The sequence below is a fragment of the Thalia democratica genome, chromosome 4 (assembly GCF_965202585.1).
Source record: "Thalia democratica chromosome 4, ktThaDemo2.hap1.1, whole genome shotgun sequence".
In the NCBI taxonomy this organism is placed as follows: domain Eukaryota; kingdom Metazoa; phylum Chordata; class Thaliacea; order Salpida; family Salpidae; genus Thalia; species Thalia democratica.
The window spans coordinates 36,860,215-36,884,897 of record NC_139168.1 but is presented as its reverse complement, the minus strand read 5'-3'; the positions used below and the strand labels follow the sequence as shown (position 1 = coordinate 36,884,897).

General features: G+C 27.6%; 2 protein-coding genes across 5 annotated transcripts in view; one reads left to right on the top strand and one right to left on the bottom strand.

Moving 5' to 3' along the window:
• The first annotated feature begins 529 nt into the window (after positions 1–529).
• LOC145835312 (uncharacterized) lies at positions 530–4,548 on the top strand. 4 transcript variants are annotated; one of them, XM_082942884.1, is made up of 7 exons: positions 530–598; positions 1,780–2,055; positions 2,719–2,736; positions 3,247–3,375; positions 3,624–3,793; positions 4,058–4,209; positions 4,395–4,548. In XM_082942884.1, the coding sequence occupies exons 1-7, from the start codon at positions 575–577 to the stop codon at positions 4,403–4,405; spliced, it is 780 nt and encodes a 259-aa protein (XP_082799010.1). In that variant the 5' UTR covers positions 530–574; the 3' UTR covers positions 4,406–4,548. The 4 variants fall into 4 exon arrangements, with proteins under 4 accessions (XP_082799010.1, XP_082799012.1, XP_082799011.1 ...); XM_082942886.1 differs by lacking the exon at positions 2,719–2,736; XM_082942885.1 differs by lacking the exon at positions 4,395–4,548 and having other exon boundaries at positions 4,058–4,214.
• Positions 4,549–10,917: 6,369 nt separating this feature from the next.
• LOC145833330 (myoferlin-like) overlaps positions 10,918–24,683 on the bottom strand; it is a 42,976-nt gene continuing 29,210 nt past the window's right edge. Inside the window, 27 exon segments of the mRNA XM_082940514.1 lie at positions 10,918–11,047; positions 12,405–12,552; positions 13,085–13,194; positions 13,528–13,715; positions 13,903–14,093; positions 14,399–14,545; positions 14,865–14,953; positions 15,344–15,472; positions 15,603–15,759; positions 16,002–16,172; positions 16,339–16,496; positions 16,567–16,656; positions 17,273–17,398; positions 18,251–18,349; positions 18,414–18,455; positions 18,527–18,612; positions 18,784–18,958; positions 19,108–19,194; positions 19,493–19,669; positions 20,022–20,174; positions 20,347–20,603; positions 20,900–21,031; positions 21,445–21,945; positions 23,106–23,226; positions 23,346–23,540; positions 23,783–23,925; positions 24,428–24,608. Coding sequence (XP_082796640.1) covers positions 10,991–11,047; positions 12,405–12,552; positions 13,085–13,194; positions 13,528–13,715; positions 13,903–14,093; positions 14,399–14,545; positions 14,865–14,953; positions 15,344–15,472; positions 15,603–15,759; positions 16,002–16,172; positions 16,339–16,496; positions 16,567–16,656; positions 17,273–17,398; positions 18,251–18,349; positions 18,414–18,455; positions 18,527–18,612; positions 18,784–18,958; positions 19,108–19,194; positions 19,493–19,669; positions 20,022–20,174; positions 20,347–20,603; positions 20,900–21,031; positions 21,445–21,945; positions 23,106–23,226; positions 23,346–23,540; positions 23,783–23,925; positions 24,428–24,608 — 4,110 coding nt within the window. The 3' untranslated portion in view covers positions 10,918–10,990.

The following is a 24,683-nucleotide window of genomic DNA, read 5'->3' as shown; positions in this document are numbered from 1 at the left end:
GTCTCTAATATAAAGTGTTCATACTACTTTTGTTTTAGCTTTAATTTTTGTTTTTAAATGTTCTTAAAAAAAGAAAAAATTATAATACTTTATATCCAATATATTGAAAAACATGTATAAAGCTTATGTGATGTAAAATGTATAAAGTTAACATAAGCTGAAATTATGTCAAAGAAAAAAAAGTTATTATGTTTAAGTTTGAACCTTTAAATTAAACTATACAATAAGACTGACATACCTTTTATTTAAAATTTATCTTATAAGTTTTAAAAAGTTTATAATTTTATTTTAATTAAGTAATATTTATTTATTAAGCTTTGGGTAGTTTGTACTTTGATTTCAAATAATACTTTGTTAAATTATGTTTTTGATTGAAGTTTAAAAGAAAACAAAATTATTAAAGGTATTTGAATTTTTAAAATGACTACTATCAAATTTATTGTTGAAAAAATTACAATATTAATTTTATTGTTTTTCTTTTATAAAGTTTAAAAGTTTTCTGTAGTAACCAACTTGATTTTATTATAACAGAATATATAGTTTTTTATAAGTTTTAATAAAAGATCAAGTGGATATGAGTGAATCACCATCGAAACAAGTAAGCAAAATTTGTGGTTACATAATATTACTAAAAAAGTAACTAAAGTGATTAGAGTAAATGTTAAAAGTAAGAAAAATATACAATATTACATTATGAAATTTATTGGTTTAAAAAATTATCTGCTTCAAAGCAGATTTTAAAAACTATCAAACTATAAGAATATGGGTATACCAAAAATAAATAATAATATTAAAGTGAAAACTATGAAAATAGTAAGTACAATTAAAAGTAATTTTCTTTAAATATCATTTTTATAATATTTTTTTAGTGTTTTTAATATTTTTTGTGTTGTCTTTTGATACAATTTTTTTTGGTAATTTTATCATTAACATTTATATTCTTGCTGCTTTTTATGTTTGATTTACATATTAACTGATCCAAAAATTAATTTAATGTTTAGTTTTTTAAAGTTTTCTATCTCAAACAAACCCAATGCTGTGCCATAAATAAGCGCTTTATTAGTTAAATTATTAGTTATATTTAAAAAAATAAAAACATTATAGTCACTACTCATGTTTTTTTTATGAAAGCTACAATATAATGAGTTTTTCACTTTACCTATAGAACAATATTATTTTTTACAATAATGAACAATTTTATAGTTTTTTTGCAAATATATTGATTACTTTTTCGTATACCTGTCATTTTAATTGTTTCCACAGCTTTACATTTTAAAAAGCTAGTGAAGTTAGTAAAGTGATGCTGCTTATAATAGAACTATTTTGTATTATTTAAGTTTTTAAACATAATTCTTATGGTCAATAATAAGAGAAAAAAAATTGCTTAAGTTGATTAAAATTTAATTACAATTGATGTTGCATTTAGCATGATATTGTACACACTATAAAATTAAATTTTCAAATAACTACTTTAATTTCAAACTACTTTATTACATATGTACAAAAAGAACATTTTCTCCTATTTTTATCTGTTTCCTTAGTAGTAAATAGCTTAAAGTTAATATATGTATTTAATTCTCGAGTTAAATTAATTGTATCTGAGAATAACTTTTAAACAAATGTTATCAAAAATAGCTATATTTTTAAGAGTTAAGAAAGTTTTTTTAATTGAAAATTATAAGATTGTTCAAAAGTTTTCATATTGATATTTTTTCTGATAAGTACTTTATTTACATTTAATTAGTTTGCATAATGTTATATTGAATAAAAACTTGTCAGGTTGAAAGGGACAGTAGATCTCCATCACCCCGCAAGGAAGAACCTCGTTCTCGTTCAGGAACCAGGTCGAGATCGCGCTCTTACTCCAGGAGCAGGTCCAGAAGCCACAAGCGCTCGTACAGCAGATCGCGCTCTCGCTCCCATAGGCGTTCAAGATCGCGCTCACGTGGCGGATCTCGTTCTCGTCGCAGGTACTCCAGATCAAGATCTCGCTCATATGGAAGGAGGTACTCAAGGTCACCCATGTCTCATAGGAGAAGGCACATCGGAGACAGAGTGAGTTTATCTGATTTCAATTAATAATTTAGTGAGACATAAATATTTGTTAAAATAATTTGTCATATTTGGACTTTTAAACTAGTGGTTGGCAACTTTTAAAAATAACAAGCCAGATTTACTATAAAATCATTTACGACCTATTTTAATTTTGAAAAATACTCTTTATAAAGGCAGTTCTAAATAATTAATCATTAATTTAGCAATATAACATTTGATATAAATATGTAAAAATTACTTGTCTACACAATTTGTTTTCAAGCTGTAAAACAAAACGTGGGTCAGAGGTTTATGCTTAGCTGTTTGCTGAACTCTAGTTTCAATAATACTTGACTATTTGAGTTTTAAAGGGTTAAATTTAGCATTTAAAGACTTTATCAAGATGTATATTGTAATAACATTAATTTAATATTTCTAAAGAAAAATAGTTTTAACGTAGTAATCTAACTAAGTGATAATTTGATGTTATTTTATCTTAAGGTATGATGCTTACAATCATTTATTTTTTCTTGTTTTTTTAAAATATTTTTTTATGTTTTTTTTTTTTGAAACAAACTATCGAATCAATTTATTCAATGTTCTTGCGTTTATTTTAAATTACTGATATTTTATATATATTTTTTTAATTTTGTATTTTTTTAATAATTTGTTAAAAATATTTAGAAGTACCTGGGAGACAGAGTGAGTTATTGTTGTATTTTACTGTGTCTAAATTTAAACATAGAGTAGTATGGGCGAAATTAATATTTAAATAAAGCTTGAAAGTTTCTGTACAAGAATTATTTCATTTTTACATAAAACAAAAAGCCCAAATTTTTATTGTACAACAAAAACTTTATTTCTGAGCCTAAAGTACTTCTAATATAATTTCTTAAAATGTAGAAGTTTTGTACTACCTTTATAAAAAAAAAACATAATTGATTATTTTTTTTGTCCTTAAAATTTAGTTTTAAGGTTTGAGGTGCAATTAAAAATAGATAGCAGTTTGTATAGAATGAATTGAACTTAATTAGTTAACTTCATTGTATTTTTATGGTTTATCTATTCGTTTGCATTTATCATGTTTTAACATAATTTTAAATGAAGTAAGTTGATATCAGTTTACAGTTCAAAACTAAAAATCCTAATAAAGCTTGTTTTTATTTTTTACATTTGTTTAGATTATAATAATAATTTACATTTATTTAACAGTTGAATCCCACTCCAAGCAAGTGCCTCGGAGTTTTTGGTCTGAGTTTGTACACGACCGAACGAGAATTGAGGGCTGTTTTTGAAAAGTATGGCCACATCGACTCTATCAACATCGTTCTTGATCAAAAGGTTTTTGAGTTGAAAGCTTATCTAATGCCACAATTGAAAAAAAAAAAAGTTTTTGTAATCAAATTGCATATTTTTCATCACACGTTTTAGCTGTTAAAATGAATTTATTTTTACAGCTATCCAATTATAATCAGCTAATTTCCTGCTTCAGTAGTTTAATATTTTGAGATGGTAGTCTTGTTTATAGCCATAAGTTTTTTACTAAACCTACAAAATTAAGTTTTATAACACGTTTTACTTTTCTGCAGACCGGCAGGTCACGTGGTTTCGGCTTCGTATATTTCGAGCACCAGGACGACGCGATCGAGGCGAAGGAGAAGTGCAATGGCAAGGAGCTGGACGGCAGGAGGATGCGGGTCGACTTCAGCATCACCAAGCGCGCTCACACCCCCACTCCCGGCGTGTACGTCGGAAAACCGTGAGTTTTTGTTTTTTACTTGAGCAGTGCTGCCAAAAAACCTGGACTCCCAGAAAATCGTGGAATTTGACAACTTGGGGATAAAACCTGGAATATGAGAAATTAAGAAAAAAACCTGTACTTTTTTTTTAATGTCGGAAAACCGTGAGTTTTATTTTTAATTAAAGTTATGTTTTTTGTATATATTTGTTTTTTTGAAACCTGGACTTAGTGGGTGAACATGTAATTTTACAGTTAACATTATTTAATGAATATGATCGAAAGGTACGAGCCACCCCGCCATGGGTACCGAGGCGGGAGGTCGCCAAGTCCATACGGAAGACACCGCAGGTCTCCATCGCCATACTACAGGGGCAGCAGGAGATCCCCGAGCCCGTACTCGCGCAGGAGGTCCCCTTCCCCATACTACCGCGATCGTTAGTTTGTTTGTAAAATGTTGATGATGGCGTTTTACTGTCACTCCATCATTTGAAAACATTATATTCAGTTGTTGGAAACAAAATAATGCTAAGTTAAATTGTACTCAAAACGCATTTTTAAAACTCAAATCTAAAAACTAAAAGTCTCAATCCGTTAAAGTTAACACAGTTTAATTTTGCAGGCCGCTACTAGATGGGTGAGGACGCTGATTCAACTCATACAGAATGCACATGCTGTTATGATGTAGTGTTATACTCTTCTTTCGACCACTTTGGCTCTCTTTTAAGCCAGGTCGTAGTTAATATTGGTTCGTAGAATAAACAGTAGATTTTCGATTTTAGTTCTGTATATCAGTTAATAAAAAAGTTAATAGTTTTGTTTTTCCGATCATTATTTGACTTTTTTTTGTTAAATCTAGTTTTTATTTGGCAAAGTGTTGTCATCTTTAATTTTAAACACGTGTAAAAGTACTTAAGGTATGTAAATAAATTTCTTTCATGTTCTTATTATTGTTGTGTATTTGCTGAATTTTAAATTAACATGTTATCTAAAATTTCAGCTGAATAAAATGAAACTGTTAAGAAACTCTTATGATGCTTGAAAAAAGAAAAGCTCAAGTTGCATTTGAATTTGAAAACGAAAACTAGAAATGAAAATTTACTAGAACATCAATTTAAGACATATTTATTTTTGGCTTTAATTTTCAAAATGAAAACTACAACAAAAAGGATTAAGAGAAGTATAAACTTGAGAAACCCTTAGCTTTTGTGATAAGGGGTGTATTTCAAGAAAGTTCGACTTGACAATAATTGAAAAAAAATACTGCTCTGTAAATATAAAAATCAAGTTTGAAATATAATGATCATTGCTAGTCTTTTAAATAAGGCTGTAGAAATGATGCCATGAAAGGAAATAATCTGTTTGTTACATAAGTTAAATTGTCAGTGCCAATTTTTGTTGTAATCCTTTAGCATAAACCATAGCTGGTTTCAGAAAAAAAAATTATGTATTCAGACTAGACAATTGATTTTGAAATACTATATTTGCTTTTTTTTGATCTGTAAGGTCATGTAGGGATTTTTATCTTACTGTAAAATTAAAAGCATGTTTTTATTTTCGAAATAAATAACAAAATCAGATTCAAATTATTTTATTAATCAATTATCAATAATATTACACGATAATTTAAATAGTACAAAAAGGATTTTAAAAGTTTATTCTAGGCTAAATTAAAAAAGTTACATAGTTAAACAAACAAAGGTTTATTTAATTCGACAAATAATAAAAAAACAAAAAGTTAACATGTAATATTGCGTTTAGAAAAAAGTATTTTTACACTTAATAAAAAGAAAAATAAATTTTCTAAAAATGTAACAAAGTTCATAGCCAGCGGTCGGCAAATTGCGACCAACCAAGCAAAGCTTTCAGTAACGTGTCTTTTAATAAGAAAAACCATGCAGGGGATTACAGTTAAATTTTTTTTGCAATAAAAGTTTTCAATAGCACTTTAGTAAACTACTTCTTTACCTCCGATATATTAAAAGTTAAGACAGACTAAATGTAGCTATTTTTTGCTTTTTAAAGTTTAAAATAAGTCAAAAAATCCTTAAATTTATATCAAATTTAAGGCTTGAAGCAACTTCTAAAAACACCTTTAAAGCTTTTATACAAACACTTTTTTTGGGTGACTTCAGATTTCCACTACTTTTTTTGAATAGCTTGAAAATCATTTGCATAAAAGTAGCAAATCATACTTGCTGAGTCAGCAAAAAAAAAAATTTGAATTATAATAATAACATTTTCGTTTTTAATTAATTTTTTATGTTAGGGTAAGGTTGGTTAGGGGTAACGGTATAATTAAGAAAAACCTTTATATTTTTTGCTGACTCAACAAATATGCAAATGATTTGCATGTGTTTCAAGCTACTCAAAAACAGCAGTGGAAATCTGGAGGTACCCCTTTTTTTAAGGTTTTTTGTTCTTTTAAGTGGTAATATAGAAAAGTCAAAACTCTTTGAATACTTAGAAGAAGTATATTATTTCTCTATTAAAAAACTGCTATTCTTTCTGAAAATTTATTGGTGAATTGTTAATATTGAGTAATTTTTAAACTCAATTTTTTAAAGTGTTTCAGGTATTTTGTGTAGATATCTGCAATCAAATTATTGACAAAAACTTGTCAAGGTTGCTAAAAAGCTGGAATTTGAAAATTTAGGCCAAAAAACTGTAACTTTGAACAAAAATCACTTTAAAACCCGAAGTTTTAAACAATTTTTACATAAAAAGTAATGAAATTTCGGTTTGTCACAAAAAACCAATAATATAATTATCTTTTTTGTTATTAGTTTTTCTTATTATTAAAAAACTTAACTGTTTACAGTACTTTTTCAATATTGTTACACTTTTAAGACAGCATTTTTTCCTTAACTTAATTTTATACTAAAGATAGATCCATAAACTTGTATTTTTGAAGACCTGGAAGAAATCCAGGAATAGTAATAAATTTTTGGAAACCCTGACTTGTCGGATTAAAACTTCTAAAATATTTAGAACAGGAAAGTAATAAAATTCATTTTGAGAAAAAAAGATCTATCTATATTTAACACTTGGTTTGAGTTTATACTAAGAAAATTTTTTTTATAGTTAATGACCGCTTGATCCCCCTTTTAAGCCCACTTGGCACATACTTTAGATCTATCCCGTTCTCGTAAAAGGTTGCCGACCCCTACTTTTATGCTATTTATAAGGTTTAGATTTATAAAAGATTTTAGATTTATTTTTATTATATAAAAGAAGAAAAGTGTGTTTTAATCAAAACAATACTTGTATAATTATAATTGTTTATTGAACAACAAAAAAAAGCACTCAAAATATTTGATCACAAGATCTGGTGCACAAAAAAATCTTACGGTTGTCGAGTCGCGCACCATTTGTATACCTTTTAATGTCTTGTCCAGGAAGTTATAACTAGTGATGTACCGGACTCACTATCCGGATCCGGCCGGATATTGATATGGAAAAAAAGTCCGGTTCCGGCCGGATCCTAACAGATATCCGGCCGATTCGGATCTAGTTAGTAAATAAGAGCATACAGAAACAAATCTTTTAAAAACAAACCCTTTGTAAATTAAAAAGAGTCATATTCGTCAGTTAAAATTAAACACCTACCGTGATTTGCTCATTTTGAACACGTGACTAATTTATATTTGTTTACATTTAAACTATAAAATAAACATTTCAGAAATGCAACTCTTTACTTATGTTGTAAAATTAAAAACTTTACTACCAAATTGTTAGGCTAATTTTAAGGTTTTTTATAAACTCAGGATAGTTTTTTTTAGATTTTGAATGAGTTTAAGCTGATCCAGTTTTCAATATTTTGTAATTTTCTAGTTAATTTTGTTTAAGAACTTGATTTTAATTGATTTTAGATTGGTAAGGCTATAGGGGGTCCTCCTTGATTTTTACAAGTTGATCTTAATAAATTTTAATCTTAGCTACCAGATATTGTTTCTGTGATGTACTTTATCTTTCTATGAATTTTCCTTATACTAAATTTAAAGTCATTCATAGTTTTTTTTATCACAAAAGCTTTTATAGAAATGAAATTTTGAAACTACAAATGTAAGCTCTACTTTTTATGTGAAAGCTAGTGATGTACCGGACTCACTATCCGGGTCCGGATCCGGCCGGATCTTGCCATTTTTGTCTGATATCCGGATCCGGCCGGATCTTGATATGAAAAAAAGTCTGGATTCGGGTCCGGTACATCACTAGTTATAACACAGGACGTTATAATATTATACTTATAAAGTTTTTTCATTAAAATATAAATTGGTATGTTACTTTCTGTTTATTTCGGAAAATATTTAATTGACATTTTTCTGTTACTTCATCCTAGCAATAAAGTATCTAATGTTGTAAAAAGTCAGTTATTGTTCTATAATAACTTTAAATTGAAAAGAAAGTTACGCCATACTTCTGAAAAAAAGTCAGTGAACTAACTTTTCTTATTATCATCAAACTTATGTTATAAAACATCGGTTTCTACTTTATGTTTGTCAATAAATTATCAAAATGTTAGAGGGCCTTTGTATAGTTGGTAATTAATAAGGGTTACCATTAATTGAGAGCTATCACATTTAAAAAGATAATTGTATATAAACTTTAGATTTTTTCGTCTTAAAATGTTGTGCTTGATTTTTAGGAGAAAACACTGTGTGCCTCCGTTAATGTTTTAAACAACAAATTAAACTCATAATCGAAAAGAAGGACCTTCACGTTAAAAATAAGCTTAAACTTGAAGTTCTGATTGCTTAAAATTATAATTAATGTCTACTTTATTTTGTAATTTCACAAATAATCTGTTTTTGAACTAGTCTAAAGGTTTTTAGCTTAGCACTAAGTAAAAATTCAAATTAGTTAGTAACTAGTAAACTCAACTTAAGCCTTATTTATAATATTTTTGGGTAAACTATATACGTACGTGTAGTACATGACAAAATACTAAACAAAAATATATTGTTTGTTTAAATATTTTTTAGTAAGTTTAAATTGGCGGCCCTAAATCGCGCGAGTATAAGTTGAAAATAAGTAATTCAAATTTGAAATATTTTAAAAAGATTAAAAAAAAAACTATACTACGTAGCCTAATATTTATCATAATATTTTTAAAGCTTATTTAAAATTTACTCTTAGAACTAAAATCATAAATGTTTTTTAGTGTTTTTTTCTTTCATAGAATGAGACATATCTGATTAATTTTAATTAGTTTTTTAGATTCAAAAGCTTGTCAATGTGAAGTAGATTTTGTTGTATAAAAATACGTTCTATCTAGATTACTAATTATAAATTAAAGAAAAAAAATCCTTACAAGGTAAACATTGGGTAAAACTATTTTTGAAGAAAAGAAATAACCGGTATAAGCTCTTATTTACTTATCTTATCTTTGCTCTTTAATCTTATTGAAATTTACTAAACTTTTGTATGTACATTTATAATCTACTAATGTGTCGTTTTCATTGTATACTAAGTTATCGACGAAAACGTGCGAAAACATATTTGTTTCAAAGTCTAATTAGTCGATAAATAAATTTAACTAACAAAATTTTGAAAAAATGATTTGCAAAAATAACATTTTGACGTATTTTTCTATCAGAGTTGATCTTCTAATAATAAAGATATAAACATTTTATTAAATATTTTTTTTTAGATAGCCTCGCACCAACTTGCAGAACTTTAGTTGTGAAGGGAATTTAGAAATTAGTTTTGAAGCTTTGTATTTTTATAGAACTTTGGATTTTTGTTCACTATTGAAAAAAAAAAAACTTCCACTTAAAAATGTGCTGTGGGTAGGTAGCTAACAGACCACCAAGCAGAAATTTAGTCCCAAAACATATTCTTTTAGCTTGAAAACAAACTGTGCAAGTTAATGATGCAGAGGACTTTTATCAGAAATACTTTGAAGTGTGATCTTAATTAAATTTTTAGTACGTTGTAGTTCATATTAATTGATCATCTCATTACAATTTCGCGTCAAAATTTTTATCTTAAATAAATAACACAAAATCACAAAAGAATGCGGTCTGCAAAAGACTTTGTTTTGAGTAAATCTTGCCCATTGACAAAAAGTTGTTTACTTTAAAAAGTTTAAACGAATTTAAAAGAATATAATATATGGTCTAAGACTAGCGTCCCTAGAAACTTTTCGGTAGAAAAATCTGCTCAAAACATTTAGCTTTATAGTTTTACTTTCATAATTTTTAGTTTATATTTCGGCCAATAGAGTTACCTATATCAGAATAGTATGGGTTCGCATTTAGCTACTTAATCCTTTCACAGTCATAAAAAGTTAAAAATTGCTTGTTAGTAGATATATTACAAAAATGTGTAACTTAGGATAGTATTACAACTTAACAAACTTAACTAGCTGATAACATTAGTTTAAAAATCTTTTATAGCTACTTTAAACAAAAAGATTTTTATAGACATATATTTTTAAGTTTCATAGTTATAAAACAGCTTAGTAAAAACAAAACTTCGACTTCAGAAATTTGTTAATTACAATTTCAAACATACTTGCTTGGTTATGTAAAGCTGTTTTTCTTTGAACTAGAACACGTATGTTCTTAGATTTTCTGATTGTTCTTAAGATAAAGTATTACAAGGATTAAGAAAAGTTAAAACAAATTTAATTGAAAATGAATGGTATATACACTATACATAGATAATTGTTACGCAAAATTAGCTTTTATTTTTATTTTGGCTGAAACTACTTTTATTTATAAGATACATTTTTAATACATATAATATAATTTATAAGTTTATATTTGAGGTTCTAAATTGAACAAAAATAGTTCTCAACTTATTTAAAATTAAGGAGACGAATATACAAGATAAATTATTCAAGATTTTTATTTGCAAAACTAAGTTTCACCCTTTAAGGGATCTTCAGTTACATATTAAATCTTATTCAAATAGGTTATTAATATTAATCAAATAAACTACTTATTTAAGATTTAAATTGTAACTGAAAATCCCTTAAAGGGTTAAACTTAGTTTTGCAAATAAAAATCTTGAATAATTAATCTTGTAAATAATTTTTACAGTGAATAAGTATTTAGCTAATATAAATTGTAAATATTTTCCCAAATCATTTTTTTGCAATATTTATTAAAACACAGATTTAAAAGAAGAAAGTTAAAAAGCGAATATAAATTTAAATCAAAATTAAAATCAGTTTTCTATTGCATCTATGATAAGTTTCTAACAAGCATTCTACTTCTTGTCATCAGTGCCAGTTATTGCGTCAATTACTTTTTTCGAGATCAATTGCTGTAATAAAAAGTAATTTTGTTATTTTTTCTGTGTATTTCATACCAAAAAATCTTGTTTTTATGCTAAGACTATTATTGTTAATAAACCATTTTAAGAAGTATTGTTTTTTAATTTCTTGGAAATAAATATAAGTAAATTAATATGGGTAGCTGTCTAAATTGCACGAGCGTACAAAATTGCACGAGTGCACAAAGTTGCACAAAGATACTTTTGCACGAGGGGATTAAATTGCACGAAGATACTTTTGCACGAAGACACTTTTGCACAAGCAGACAATTTTGCACGGAGAAAATTTTGCACGGTAATTTTTTTGATTTTTTTATTAAGTTTATTTTTTTTTTTTCTATCATTGTTACCCCTAACCCTTACCCTCGGTCGGTAAGTATTTTACTTTTAATTCATTCTTTTATTATAATTTTTATTAGTAATTTTTATTTATTTTTATTTTTACTATCACTGTTACTCCTAACCCTTACCCTCGGTCAGTAGTATTTTTTTTAAATTCATTTTTTTATTAAAATTTTTATTTGTAATTTTTATTTTTTTAATTTTTACTATCACTGTTACTCCTAACCTAACCCTTACCCTCGGTCAATTACGTTATTTTTATTATTATTTTTTTGTTTAATTTTATTTTTTACACTCGTGCAAAAATGTAACTCGTGTAAAACTTACCTTGGTTCAAAATCATCTTCGTGCAATTTTGTTCCCTCAGGCAGCTTTGTGCCCTTGTGCAAATTTGGCTTCGTGCAATTTATCAACTTCGTGCAATTTTATCTTTGTGCAATTTAAACCCGTTCCCAATTCATTTATAAATAATAAAACATTCAACATCAATAAAGACATGTATAGAAATAGTTTAGTAATAATAAAGTACTGTATTAAAAATAATCGCATTTAGTAAAGTATAACTAGATAAAAAAGTTACTACTTAATTTAGATAAATCTGTTGGTTATAAAGAACAAAGCTAATCATATAATCTAAATAGTTAAAAGTAGGGCTGATAAGCTAAAATGTTAATTTATAAGTAGTTTCATACAAAATATTGAAAAAAATTAAAATTAATTAATACAATTAATTTCATAATCTTTAAAAGTATTTAGTATCTAATAACTGAAATGATGAAAAATCTTAGTACAAATCTTTCGTCTTATAAAACTAAATGCAATGTTTTTATTTTTAATATAAACAAGTAATTAAAATTATTGAAACAAGCAATTTAGAGTGACAAAAATGATAGTTTCATACAAGTATTGATATAGTAATTTGTATAACTAATTTGGCAGTAAAAAGTTTACACAATGGTCACGAGCAACTATAAATCTTGTTTAGTATAACTAATGAAAAACTTACTGGGAAGGCGTACACCATGAGGACGATAAAGGCAACTAGTAGTAACAGCAGAAGAAAGCCGATTATGAACCATTTGTACTTTCTCCATATTATGTATCTAAATGACTTGAATGGTGAACTGAACCATGCAAATGAAGTAGCTGGTCGCCTGTTGGTTTTAATATAAAGACATAAAAAATGTTGAATTATATTAAAGTCTCAAAAAAATTATATTAAAGACTTTATACTAAGAGAAACACTGCTTACAGTTACAACTATTTTTCACAAACTAAGTCTACACTTTCAGATAAAATTTTATTCGAAACTAAAACCACCATTCTGTTTTCATTTTAAATCGGTGAGAGTAAGTTTAGTTATTTAAAGCCTACTCATTTCAAAAACTAACCAGCTTAAAATAACTATAAGTAATATTTTTTTAGTTCAATATACTTTTGATAACAGAGCATTAAATTCATACTACTTATGCTTTATAAAATATTTTTTATTAGAACAAACCAAACTTTTTAAGAGCTTTTAAATAAAGTTGTTGACACAAAAATGTTATTCAACTTTCAACTAGCTAACTGATTTTAGTTACTCTTATACTTTTGTTAAAAGTAAAGTTACTAAGAATAAATAGACACCTAAAGAAATTATTGTTTTTCATCTAATTAATTTTTTTATAATTCGTTCAAACAGACTTTGGTTTTTCTAATTTTGGGTTCATGTTTGGTTCGTCTCTTGCTTTTGCACAAGGCTTCTCCTCGTGTTCCTCTTCCGTACAAATCTCAACTGACATTTCCAACTTGCCCTGTTAAATTTTAAAATCCAATTTTTTTTTAATTTTACAAGTTTTTTAAAACAAAAACAATTATCATGTTTAGCACCGATACTTCTTTAAGTAAGTATGTTACGTATTCTTTAAAAAAACAATCATAAAAAGTATATATGTACAGTTTTAATGAACCATCTAAGATTTACTTTTCAGTTTGCTTACTATGTATAAAAAAACTTAAACTTAAGTGATATTTATGTTAATTTTTGCTTTAAAATAAACAAAGTAAGTTTAAACTAAAATAAAAATGGCTTAAAATTTTTTTTTTTTAGCCCAAGTAAACTCAATACAGAATCTTTGAAAACTTACAGCTTGCACTTTTTTTCCGTCTTTGTCTTGCTTGTACAAAGGCCACCAGCCTTTAAGAAGTTTTTGGTCGAACAAACTGAGAATATCCATTTTGCAGTTTCCCTGGATGTCTGGCACGTTTTCAATTTTGCACATCCTCTTGAATTTACAGCATTTTGCCATTTTGCACAACGGTAAGCTTATTTCGCCTTTAAAAAATTTAATATCATAAAAAAACTTAAATGTTTAAAATGAAATTCAAAAAAGATTACCTTCAAGGTAAATACTATTTAACAATTGCTATTGTAAATTTTTTACTAATATGTTTAATATAAAATTTGTTTAGCAACTTGGTGCAAAGTTTCTTACAGTATATATATGTTTTTAAATACTTACTAATGTATTCATTAGGTCCAAAAAGGTCGTTATCCCACGCTTGTATGTTCAAAACGGGTGCAAACTTGGTAACTGTTTTGTCTAAAGACCACAAATGCTCTTTTTTAGTCACGTGGACCATTCTTTCTTGCGGTAGGTAGTCAATTTCGAAAACAAACCTCCAATTGAACATGCCAGTTCCGTCTAACGACCTAGTTTTAGAAATAGTAAACTTGTAGTTATTTGTATATAATTTCACAGAAAATGTTTTTTTTATTTTTTTTTAGTTCTCATTGTTTGAGTCCATAAACTTTTTCTTTTACTGCTTAAAAAAAGCACTAAAAACTAATTTTTGTTATTAAAAAAAAACTAAAATTCTAAGTTGTTACACGAAAGCAACAAATTAACTTTAAATAAAACTTGTATAAAAACTTAAAAACTTAACTAAATCGTTTTTTATTTCCTTAATATTATGCAAAGTATATATTACTCTAAGTCTAATGCAAACATTACTAACCTGTAATGTACATCAGTCTTTTGCTTCTTGTTTTCGAGCCCGCTTATCCACCCTTTCATGTAAATATCAGACATTTGCTCTCCCGTGAATGAAGTGTCCATAAAGGGAATATCAGTGCAATTCCAAATCACCACACGTACGTAATACCTGCACGTAAAATTATAAATATTAGCTTCATTTAGTTAGCAGTTACTTGCAAAGTTCAAGGTGTAAAACCTTTGTATTCACATTTTTTAATAACTGTAATGTGCTTAAAATCTAAGTAGATTTCTAAGACGTGCTTAAAAGTCGGTTAAAGATAAAAATTCGTAGTTTTTTAGTGCAAAGTAGACTATCACATTATATGTACAAAATTAAGTAATTGTATCAAAGCTTAGTGTATAGTATTATAAAAAAAAATAAACGAAAATTTGAGATTAAGTTCTGTATTGATGACTGAAAATTTTAATCAATAGTATACAATTACTTTGATGGTTTTCTCGGTTCTATTGTAAATGCACTATGAGGTTCACCGTGTTCTTTTGGAAACATATCAACCCACATTTGCAAGCGACCCTGAATACAATTAAAAACAATTAAAATGCATTAATTAAAAACAAAGTGCTTGAACTAAACCAAACGTAAAATTTTTTTAAAGAAATAAGAATTTTTTTAGATAAGCGTTTTAAAACTATTCAAAACAAGTAAAATATTCAAAAGTTTTTGTATACATTTATAAATTTCTAAACGTTATTTAAAATTAAAGAAATTCAAAAAGTCTAGAAAAAATTGTAAACTATTGTCATTAATAAATTAATATACATACCATACTTATTAATTTTCTAAATGTAGAAAAGTCTTAAAGTATTTCTGATTAATTTAGGAGTTAAGGTATGTGATGAACAAGTTATATACTACAGATAATAAGCAAATATTATCAAAAAGTATAAGTTAAAAGAGTTTTACCTGTTCAATGTTAGGCATAACATTCGTATATAAAGGTCTTGTTTCTACGTGCTCATCAATATGCGGAAAAGTTCTCAAAATATAAAGCGAAAGTCTTTCCTCTGCCTCGCCCCAAAATTCGTTAAATGCCTATTGTTTATAGATTTTAATTGTTAGTCTATTTCAGTATTAATTTAACTCAAAGTAAAGTTTTTCAAGCAATTATTCTATAAACATATAACATTGTGATAATAAAATATGATAAGCTTTTTTAATTTACTTTTTCAGATTCAAAGTCGCTTAAGTTGTATGTTCGCTTGTTGACCAGTACACTCGTGTTTCCGTTCCATACCGGATCGTCCCAGCCATTTGCCCTGCATCTGTCATCCAACCATTCTTTCGGCAACTTTTGATCTCTCCAGACAAAAGGGCCAGACCTGCATCAATATTTATTGTCTTTTGTTTTCCTTAACTTGTCTTACTCTTTAGATAAACGAAATTTATAATTTTTCGCAACAGTTTATGCGTTTTATTACTTGCATATTTTTCTGCTTCAATTTTTTATAAAAATTACAAAATTAGATTGATTTTTTAAAGACTATTCATCTGATCTGAAAATAAAAAAGAATTTATAAATTACTTTTTTTTTACATACTCTAAAGAAATTTAATAAACTAACGTGTAATAAGATTTAGGCAGTCCACACCACGCCCTATACTTGGTGTAATACCTGTTTTCAAGGTCAATAGTGGTCTGCCCTATTTTGTCGTCAGTTCCTATTAAATCCCAATCAAAAACTTGAACTGTCAAATCTTTTTCCATCGGAAGCTTGACATTAAATCTGAAAACTCTGTAAACAAAAAATCTTCATGTTTTCTTCGTTTTTCATTTAAGTTTTTTTTTTGTACAGCCTGTACAGTTTTTATTTAAGCTTGTTAAACGTTTTAATTTGCATTTTTGCAAAATGAAAATTACATGCTCGAAAAAGTAAAGTTATGCAAAAAAGTTCTGCAAACCTTCCAAAAGTTGGTTCAAGCGTATTAGCGATGTAGTTTTTTCGATCGCTGATTTTCTCTCTTCCATATTTGATTTTTATGTAAGGATCAGCTAACCCATTGTCGTCTTGAGGCGCAAGATCAAACGCTCTTACAATGTACACAATACACTGGACTTCCTGTAACATATGGTATAAACTGCAAAACCATTAATAATAAACTTTTATTGTCGTGAATAAATTTACTTACAACTGGGTCAGTAGAGGGAAGATTTTGAAAATACTTCGGAGGCATTTCAATAGTCGGATCAGAAGGCAGACTATATATACGGAAAGTACCCTGAAATATAAAAAAAAAACGTCGGGTAGCTATAAGCCTACAAAATTAGTTCTATTTGGTACATAAAAAAATATATAACTATAGATGTTAATACTAATGTGAATACGGTATGTCATGAAATGCAAATTTTGAAGTATATCTAGAAGTTAAACTTATGATGAATGTAAGTAGACTATTGTGATCAGAATACTAAAAAGTAAATTACTATTTTTATGCAGAAAAGTTTATTAAATTTTGTACAAGTAATAATTATCCTTTTTTTTTTCCGAAATACAAACCTAATTTAGATAAAACCACCAGTAACATTTTGAAATTACCTTGTTTTTTAATAATGGAAGTATTTATTTTGTTTTTGTAAAATAAAAGTCATTGTAGAAACATTTAAGGTATTTGATAAGTTAAACTAAAAATAAGTTGTTAAATTTTTGTATGTGGTAGTACTATTAAAGCAAAACATTACAGTTAGTTTTTAAGAAGCGTAAGTAACTTAAAAATTTTACATCTACACATTGATACAAACTGCTTGAAAAATCTTTTTTTATAGAGACGCATACCGACCAGTTTGAAAAAATAGTTTCATAAATTTATATCAGTTTTTTTTTGGAAAACTTCTCACTTTGAATTCTCCTACAACTTCAGGCTCCTCATCATCGTCATTTTTGCCACGGAACAATTTGAAAGTTTGAATTAAATCACTGAATTCGTTGTATTCTTCCTGGTTTTCTAACGGTCCTTTGTAGACCTTAAAATAAAATATTAATCATAGATCCTTTTTTATAAGCTTTAAAGCATGCAGTATTTTCGAATTTTTTTTTCAAGGAAGCTAGTTGTCCAGACTTATAAACTGTAAAAATTTTATCTGTTTAGTACAACAGTAAGTCGTTAGTGTATTTAAAAGGTTAATAAATTTATAGCTAATTTTACCAAGTATATATATATGTATACAAATACTTCTAAGCTATTTGATTTTGTTGTCCAAAAGTTGGAAATTTTAAAAAGAAAAATTGTTTATAAACTTTCCAGCTAAGCAGTTTAATCAATTTAAAAAAATAACCGTCTATAAGTGCTTTTAAATTTCAACTGTAAGTAAACGTAGTTAAATTAAAAGTATCTGTACGGGTAAAGTTAAAGTCTGAAAAATAAATCTAAATATCTAGATACAAATTTAGTAGGAAGTTAAAAGAAAAATACCGCTTTTTTAGGCGATAAAAAGTTTAAATTTATTTAAAGCCTTGTCTTATTTATAAAAAAAATTGCTTCTAACATCTTTAAGAAACAGTATACTTTTTGTAAAACCTATATTTTAGATTAAGAAAATATACATTTTAAAAATTATAACTGAAAAATAAAGAAAGTATAACAACAGGTAAAAGTTTGTTGAAAGTTTTATCAGTTAGTTATTACAAAAAGTAATAACATAAAGCTTATTAATCATCTAATAACTTTTGTATTTAAGGCTTCCACTTTAACTTTTTTAAAGTTTTGATTCTTCTAATATATTAGGTGATTATAAATTTCTATTGTTCTTTTGATAGGTCAAATTCAATTTGTATAAAACTTTTAACAAAAAAATAGTTAAGCTCTCTTGAAATACCGTTATTAAGTCTAATCCAGAATCTTCATATGTTTTTTCACTGTCACCGGTTGACGCGTAAAATTTTGACCACCAATCAATTTCGTCTTCTCTAATCGTCTGTTTATCAAAAGTTATTTATTTTTTCCTATAATATTACAAAAAATAGAAAGATTCAACTTACGGGTTTCGCTTCTTTAATAGAAAGTATGCTTGAAAGAAAGTTCTGAAAAAAAAATTATTTGGTTTGGTCAGTTGGTTTGGTAAGTAAGACATAAAAAAGAACTAAATTCTAACCCCACTGCTTTCCTTGGTCGCTCCTACTTTTTCAGTGGGAAGATCAATTTCAATACACGTTTCTGGAGACAGGTCATCTAGGTCATCTAAATAAGGTTGTAGAAATAAAAATAAAATAGTTATTGAGCAACTTTAAAACAAAGTCAATTTTTCAACTAAAAAAAAAGAGTTATGCGTGAGAAAAACACTTACGTATTACTTTGAAACATATTTTTTGTAATAAATTTCAAAAATTATTCTATAAGTAAAAAACTAACCAAATCCTTCATCAAACTGAATCTGAGCCTCATCTTTAGTCTTAGGAGGTTCAATTCTGTATTTTGAGCTGTTAGTTATAATGTGTTGGCCCACAGTTGGCCTTCTGCCAAACTTACGGTTATCTTTGACTCTAATTATAATTGGTGGAAAGTATAACTCTTTTACTGGTAAGTTCTGTAAAACAGTGAAAACGTCTAAACGAAATATAAAAACTACTGTAATAAAAAGGAATTTTTCATAGAAATTTTCGAAAATTTTACACTCAATAAAACAGTTATTGTTAAATATATAACTTTTAGTAGTAAAAATAATATAAATCTTACGGCAGTAAGGAAGAATAAAGGACCTTTAAAGTTTGGATTCTTCTTAACCTTTTTTATAATTTTTGTTCTAATTTCTACATCGGCCAGCTGTTTGATTTTTAAAAAAATAACAAATCAGGTTATTAAAGACTGCAAGGTTTTAAATTTATCTTAATTTTGATACATTAAACAAAAGTTTCTTTAAAAGCTAATAAAAAGTACAACTTTTTTAACAAATGAGTTGCTTTAAAATTTATTTGTATGTATAGTATACTTTTGTTAAGTTTCAAGTCGTTACATCATAAGATGAAGAACGCATTATTTTTGAACTAAATTTTATAGATTAAAAAAGTGTGCCGTTAATAAACATGAAGTCATTTTATGACCAGAAAAAATTAAACGAAACCTGTATGAGAACGCTAGGAGAATCGACACTGAGAAGTTGAAATTTTTTCATGCTCCTGACTCCCCATATCACGAATTCTAACGCCGTTCTCTGCAAAATTGGTCTGATTCCGAAGGGAACCATCAGAACTTTCTCCCGTCTTCTCGGCAAGGCCGGAAGCTCGAAATTCTCGTGTTTCTGTTGAAGTAAAATTTGATCATGACTTTATTAATGCAGTTTTGGTTTGACTAACCTATAACTAGAAATATTTCTTAGAGTATTATTAGAAAGGTATGGTTAAAAAAGAAAAAAATTGTTTATGTCTTAAACTAGTATTATAACTTTTAACTACCCATTTTTTTTAAGTTGCATACTCTTTTACCATATATATTTTGTTTAAACAAACTTAAAACTCAAACACTTTTTAGAGCCCATTTATTGCATGTATATTTTAAAGTTTACTGTCTAAACTTAATGTAGTTTTGTCAGTTAAAAGTAAACACCCATCAAAAAGTGGTTTTATTTACATATTTTAAAAGTTAAAACGTACCAGATACAGTTCAAAAGACGCAAGAACACTGCCACCAAACTGACTTCCCTTGTTTATAGTGTGCCATTGTAGCTGGGGTTTAGTCTCATCCGTTGGGTCTAGTTTTAAAAGGACCTTTCCATACGCGCGTCCCATAAACTCCATTTTACCCTGATTAAAAATAAATTAAATAAGAGTTACTACAAACTAATGAATCAAAAGACAAATGCAAAAACTGAAGAAAAAGTATACAGATTAAAAAAAAAACTAACTTGTAAAAAAACTATGATAAATTATAGATTTAAAAAAGTTACACAGTATTGAGTAAAAGTTTGCAGAATTTTTATAATCTTTTTATAGTTTTAGTCACTTTAAAAATTTTTAAAATTTTTTTCTAATTTCAAGTTAATCAATAAGTTTTAACCAGCTCATTTTTGTCGTAAAACTCCATATTGACTTCCGGACAAAAGAAATCGAGATGATTTAAATCTCCAAAATAATTTATATCTATAATGAGAGACTGGTCCCAAACAGGATTTAAAGTGTGTTCAATATACTTTGTCTTCTTCGTTTCATTCAGGAAAGAAACATAAACAAACGGATCTAGATTAGTCGAGTATAGTTGAAATGTTAAGCTTATTATAATAATTGACTAAAGAAGTAAAAAATTGTTAATAAAAGTTTTAAATTAATGTTGAAGTAATTTAAAACTGTTACAAAACATATATATTTAGCTTTAATGCTAAGATTGCTGTTTTTATTGATTACATTGTTTTGGTAATACATATAAAATATTAAACCTTGTATTAGTTACCTTTAAAACAGTTTTAACTATAAGATATGAATAATTTGCTAAACATGTAAAATTTGAATAATCGATAGTTATTCAAGTTATTTACCTGAAAAACTATCTTGATCCATAGGTAGCATGTCTCTGGCTTGATAAATGTAAGCTCGAAGTTGTAGTTTAAACGGCTCACCATAATCCAAAAACACTTTTGGAGGAGGTAATTTTACTGATTTTTTACCACCTATCATATTGATTTAGATAATAAAAAAGATTCGTTTGTTTATTTGTTGTACTAAAGACCGTTTTGAGGACAAAAGGCTCTTAAAAATAAACACTTACAAGTAAGTTTTAAGTTGTTTACCTTTTTAATTTTACTTGCTAAAAATTAATTAAAAAGTAAATTTAAATAAGCCAATTATTTTTTACTTGGTAAGATGTTGTGCTAAACACTTATTGCTAAGCTTTAACTTAAATTAAAGTTCTCATAAATTATTATTCGTGCTGTGAGTTTGACTAAACAAATTATATGCTTTAAAATAATAAATAAGGATTAATTATCTAATTTTCATTTTTATAATTAGTTGAAATCAGGAAATTAATACACCAAATTCAAAGACGTAATGTAATAACTATTAAATCTCGTTTAAAACTTGCGTTTTAATTGGCGCTTTTTCTTTTTCCCATCAGGAATTGCTTTAACCTTTTTTCCTGCTTGAGAAGCAGCTAAAAAATCTGACTTTGCACCTTCTTCTCCGGTGTCTAACTCATTCGAAGTTAAATTGTCGTCCTTTGCCGAACTTTTACCCTTCCGCTTCTTAATCTTGTCCTTCCACTTGGTTTTCTTTTTGTCTTTCTTCTCATAATCGGAGTCGTCAGATCGAACGAGCGGAGTGACCGGTGCCGTGAAAGAAGGACTCGTCTGCTTGCTGACCAACGGACTTGCTGATTGGCTGGCGAACGCGCTGGTTGGAACGCTGCGGGGGGAACTCCCTTGCTTGATCGGCGTTAAAGGTTTTGCTGGGGCGCTTTGTGATTGCTGTTGGTCGTGGGAAGAGCAAGAAGGAGATGATGTTACCAGCTCCTCTTCATCTTCTTGAGATTTTACGTCATCTTCTAACACTTTGCCCTCTGTTTGTTCTTGTTTCCTTTGCAACTCTGTTTAACCGCGGATAGTGGTGAGTAATGGTAATTTTAGAGTTTGCACTCACACTTCATGTCACAGAAGGAAACATCGTTTTGGAAACTTATCAAGCATCTCAAGTTCTGAACATTTGCAAAATAAAACTGTCAAACATTTTTTAAGCCATGGCAACAATGCTGATAAAGCTCAATTCAAGTATAAATCGGACAACAACATTTTCTTATTAATATTATTTTTTTAAATTGCATTCAAAAGTTCCAACAATAAAAACAACTTGTGTCTATGAACCCGTGAAAGTTTTGAAGTCTCAATATCATGCATTTATTTGCTTACAACTGAAAACAAAATAGATGTGCATACCAAATAAAACTACTAAAAAAACAGGCATGACTAGCTATGAACTTTTTGTAAACGAAACATTTAAGTTATTTTTCACGCATAACAATTTTTGTTTTCAATTCAACCACCTTTATAACTACTTCGTGATTTTTAGTTTTACTTAGATAATGAAAAAAATGTATACGATTTTATTGTTTTTGTTTTCTAGCTAGTAATAAAATATAGTAGAAAAAGAAAACTTTAGTTGATGTTCATTTGTTGTAGCTGTGTACATCTATCTATCTTTCTTATTTAAAGTATATACAAATCATATGGTACGAAATTAAGATTACATTACACTGATAAACTGCTGTAAAAGTTTCATGCTGGTTTTCGATGTGTAAAACTAGATATTTATTGAAAAAAAAAGGCGAAATATTTTTTTTTTATAATTAAGTTCTGAGTAAAATCAACACCAGCTTAGAAAAAAAATTAAAAAAATTAATAAGAATTAATCAAGTTTTAACACTTATGATATCATAACACATGCTTTAAGAAATTATAGTTGATTTTCAGTATGGTTTAACTATTGCAGGTTAATATAATTTACTTACCAAAAGAAAAGAAGCCTCCTAAAACATTGTTTAATATAAACAACTAAAAAAAAAACTGTTTTACTTCTATAAAGCGACAACAAACATTGTATTTATATTGTAAACAGAGCAACTGAAAATATTAACAGTAAAAACATTAATAACTAAATTTTCTTTTTAAGTAGTAGCTTTGAATTTTTTTAGAACTTTGCAGGTTTATTTGCTGTATATCTACTAGGTTTTTATGAGATACGCTGACCAACCTGATGATTCTTCTTTAACTTGTGGTGATATTATACCTTCTTCCTCTATTTGCCTCTCTTCTCCCATAAGCAGAGATTGCTCGTCTTCATTTATGTCCATTGCTTCAGCACTTACGATTTTCTAAAATTATGTATTAAAAAGGTTTAGAAATAAGATAAATTATTAAATCTTAAAAAAATCATGTATATTTCAATTTAAAATAGTTATTGTTCGTTTGATTACTTTCAACAACACAAAACCTTTTCTTTTTTCTCCGTCGGGTTAAGGTTGAAAATCGCCGCGGATCCAAGCGATCTCTCTTCGCTTTGTATTGTGATCATCTTCTTCATCCAGTGCCTCCGGCGCACAAAGTCCAAAGCGGACGGTTTGGCGTGAAACTGGCTGCCCATCGACGTACCGTACTCCCAACCTTCTTCTGCGCGTTGACCAGCTTTCTGAAAAACGAGTGACAGCGTAGCAATTTGCTGATTTGCTTATTTTCTCACCAAAAACTTTTGAATTTCAAAGAAAGCTAAAAGTTATTTGAACAAAACTTATACTGAAAGCTAATCAAAGTTGATCTCTTACAATTTATTAGCTAAATGAGCTTGAAAGTTTTATGCTACCGTTTTATATCATCAAAAGACTTAAGTAAAATTTTGGTCAAGTCAGCACAGTACTTTAGAAGTTGACAAACCTCATCTCTTCTGATGGCTTTCTTATCTGTAAGAGTTCGTTGCCGAACCCACCTTTTTCTTCTGTAAATGTGGTAAGACTTTTTTTCTTTGTTCCAGCTAATTTCGCCTGGATCATTTATTTCGTCTGCTGTGTATTCATAACCTGTTTGAAGTTAACTTATTAGAAACTATAAAACAGTTTACAGAGTTAGTCAAAAAAAAACAACACTTTTCGTATCAACTAAAAATATTGCTACTGGTGACTGTACAAAATTTTCATTATTTCATTTATGTTATTAGATGTAACAAAATTTTAAAATAATATAGAATCAGTATCTATAAGAAAAATACTGAAATAAAAGTTTTATAATATCTAAAAGTACTAGATTTTTTTTAAGTAAAGACAAATCAAGATTTTAGAAGACTCAATATAAGAAAAAACATTAAACATATATGTTTTGTAACACCTATTGAATAAATTTAGTACATCAGCAAGTACTTAATTACAAATAAATAAGGTTTGAAAAGTTGAAAATCATATACTTTTGCATTGTTTTATTTTGAACTGAAAATCAGAATGAAATAAACTTTCACTAAAAAAAAACACTAACTTTAAAAAGTAAAAGAGCGTTAAGTGATCAATGTAAATTAAATTATTTTAATACCTTCTTCGTCAACCTCGTCAGTGGTGTTTATCCACCACTCAGTTGACCATTGCCACTTGTTAGGACATTTTATGTCATCGAGACTTTCAATTTCCTTTCCCTTGCTGCTTTCAACTCTCATTCTGTTCCAACTTTCCTCTCCATCTTCAGCTTCCTCTATTGTTTCTATTTCGTAGCACTCCTAATAAGTGTAATTTTTTCTTAGAAATTTTTCGAAAAACTTTTGTTTAAAATACTGTTGAAAAATAGAAGGGTA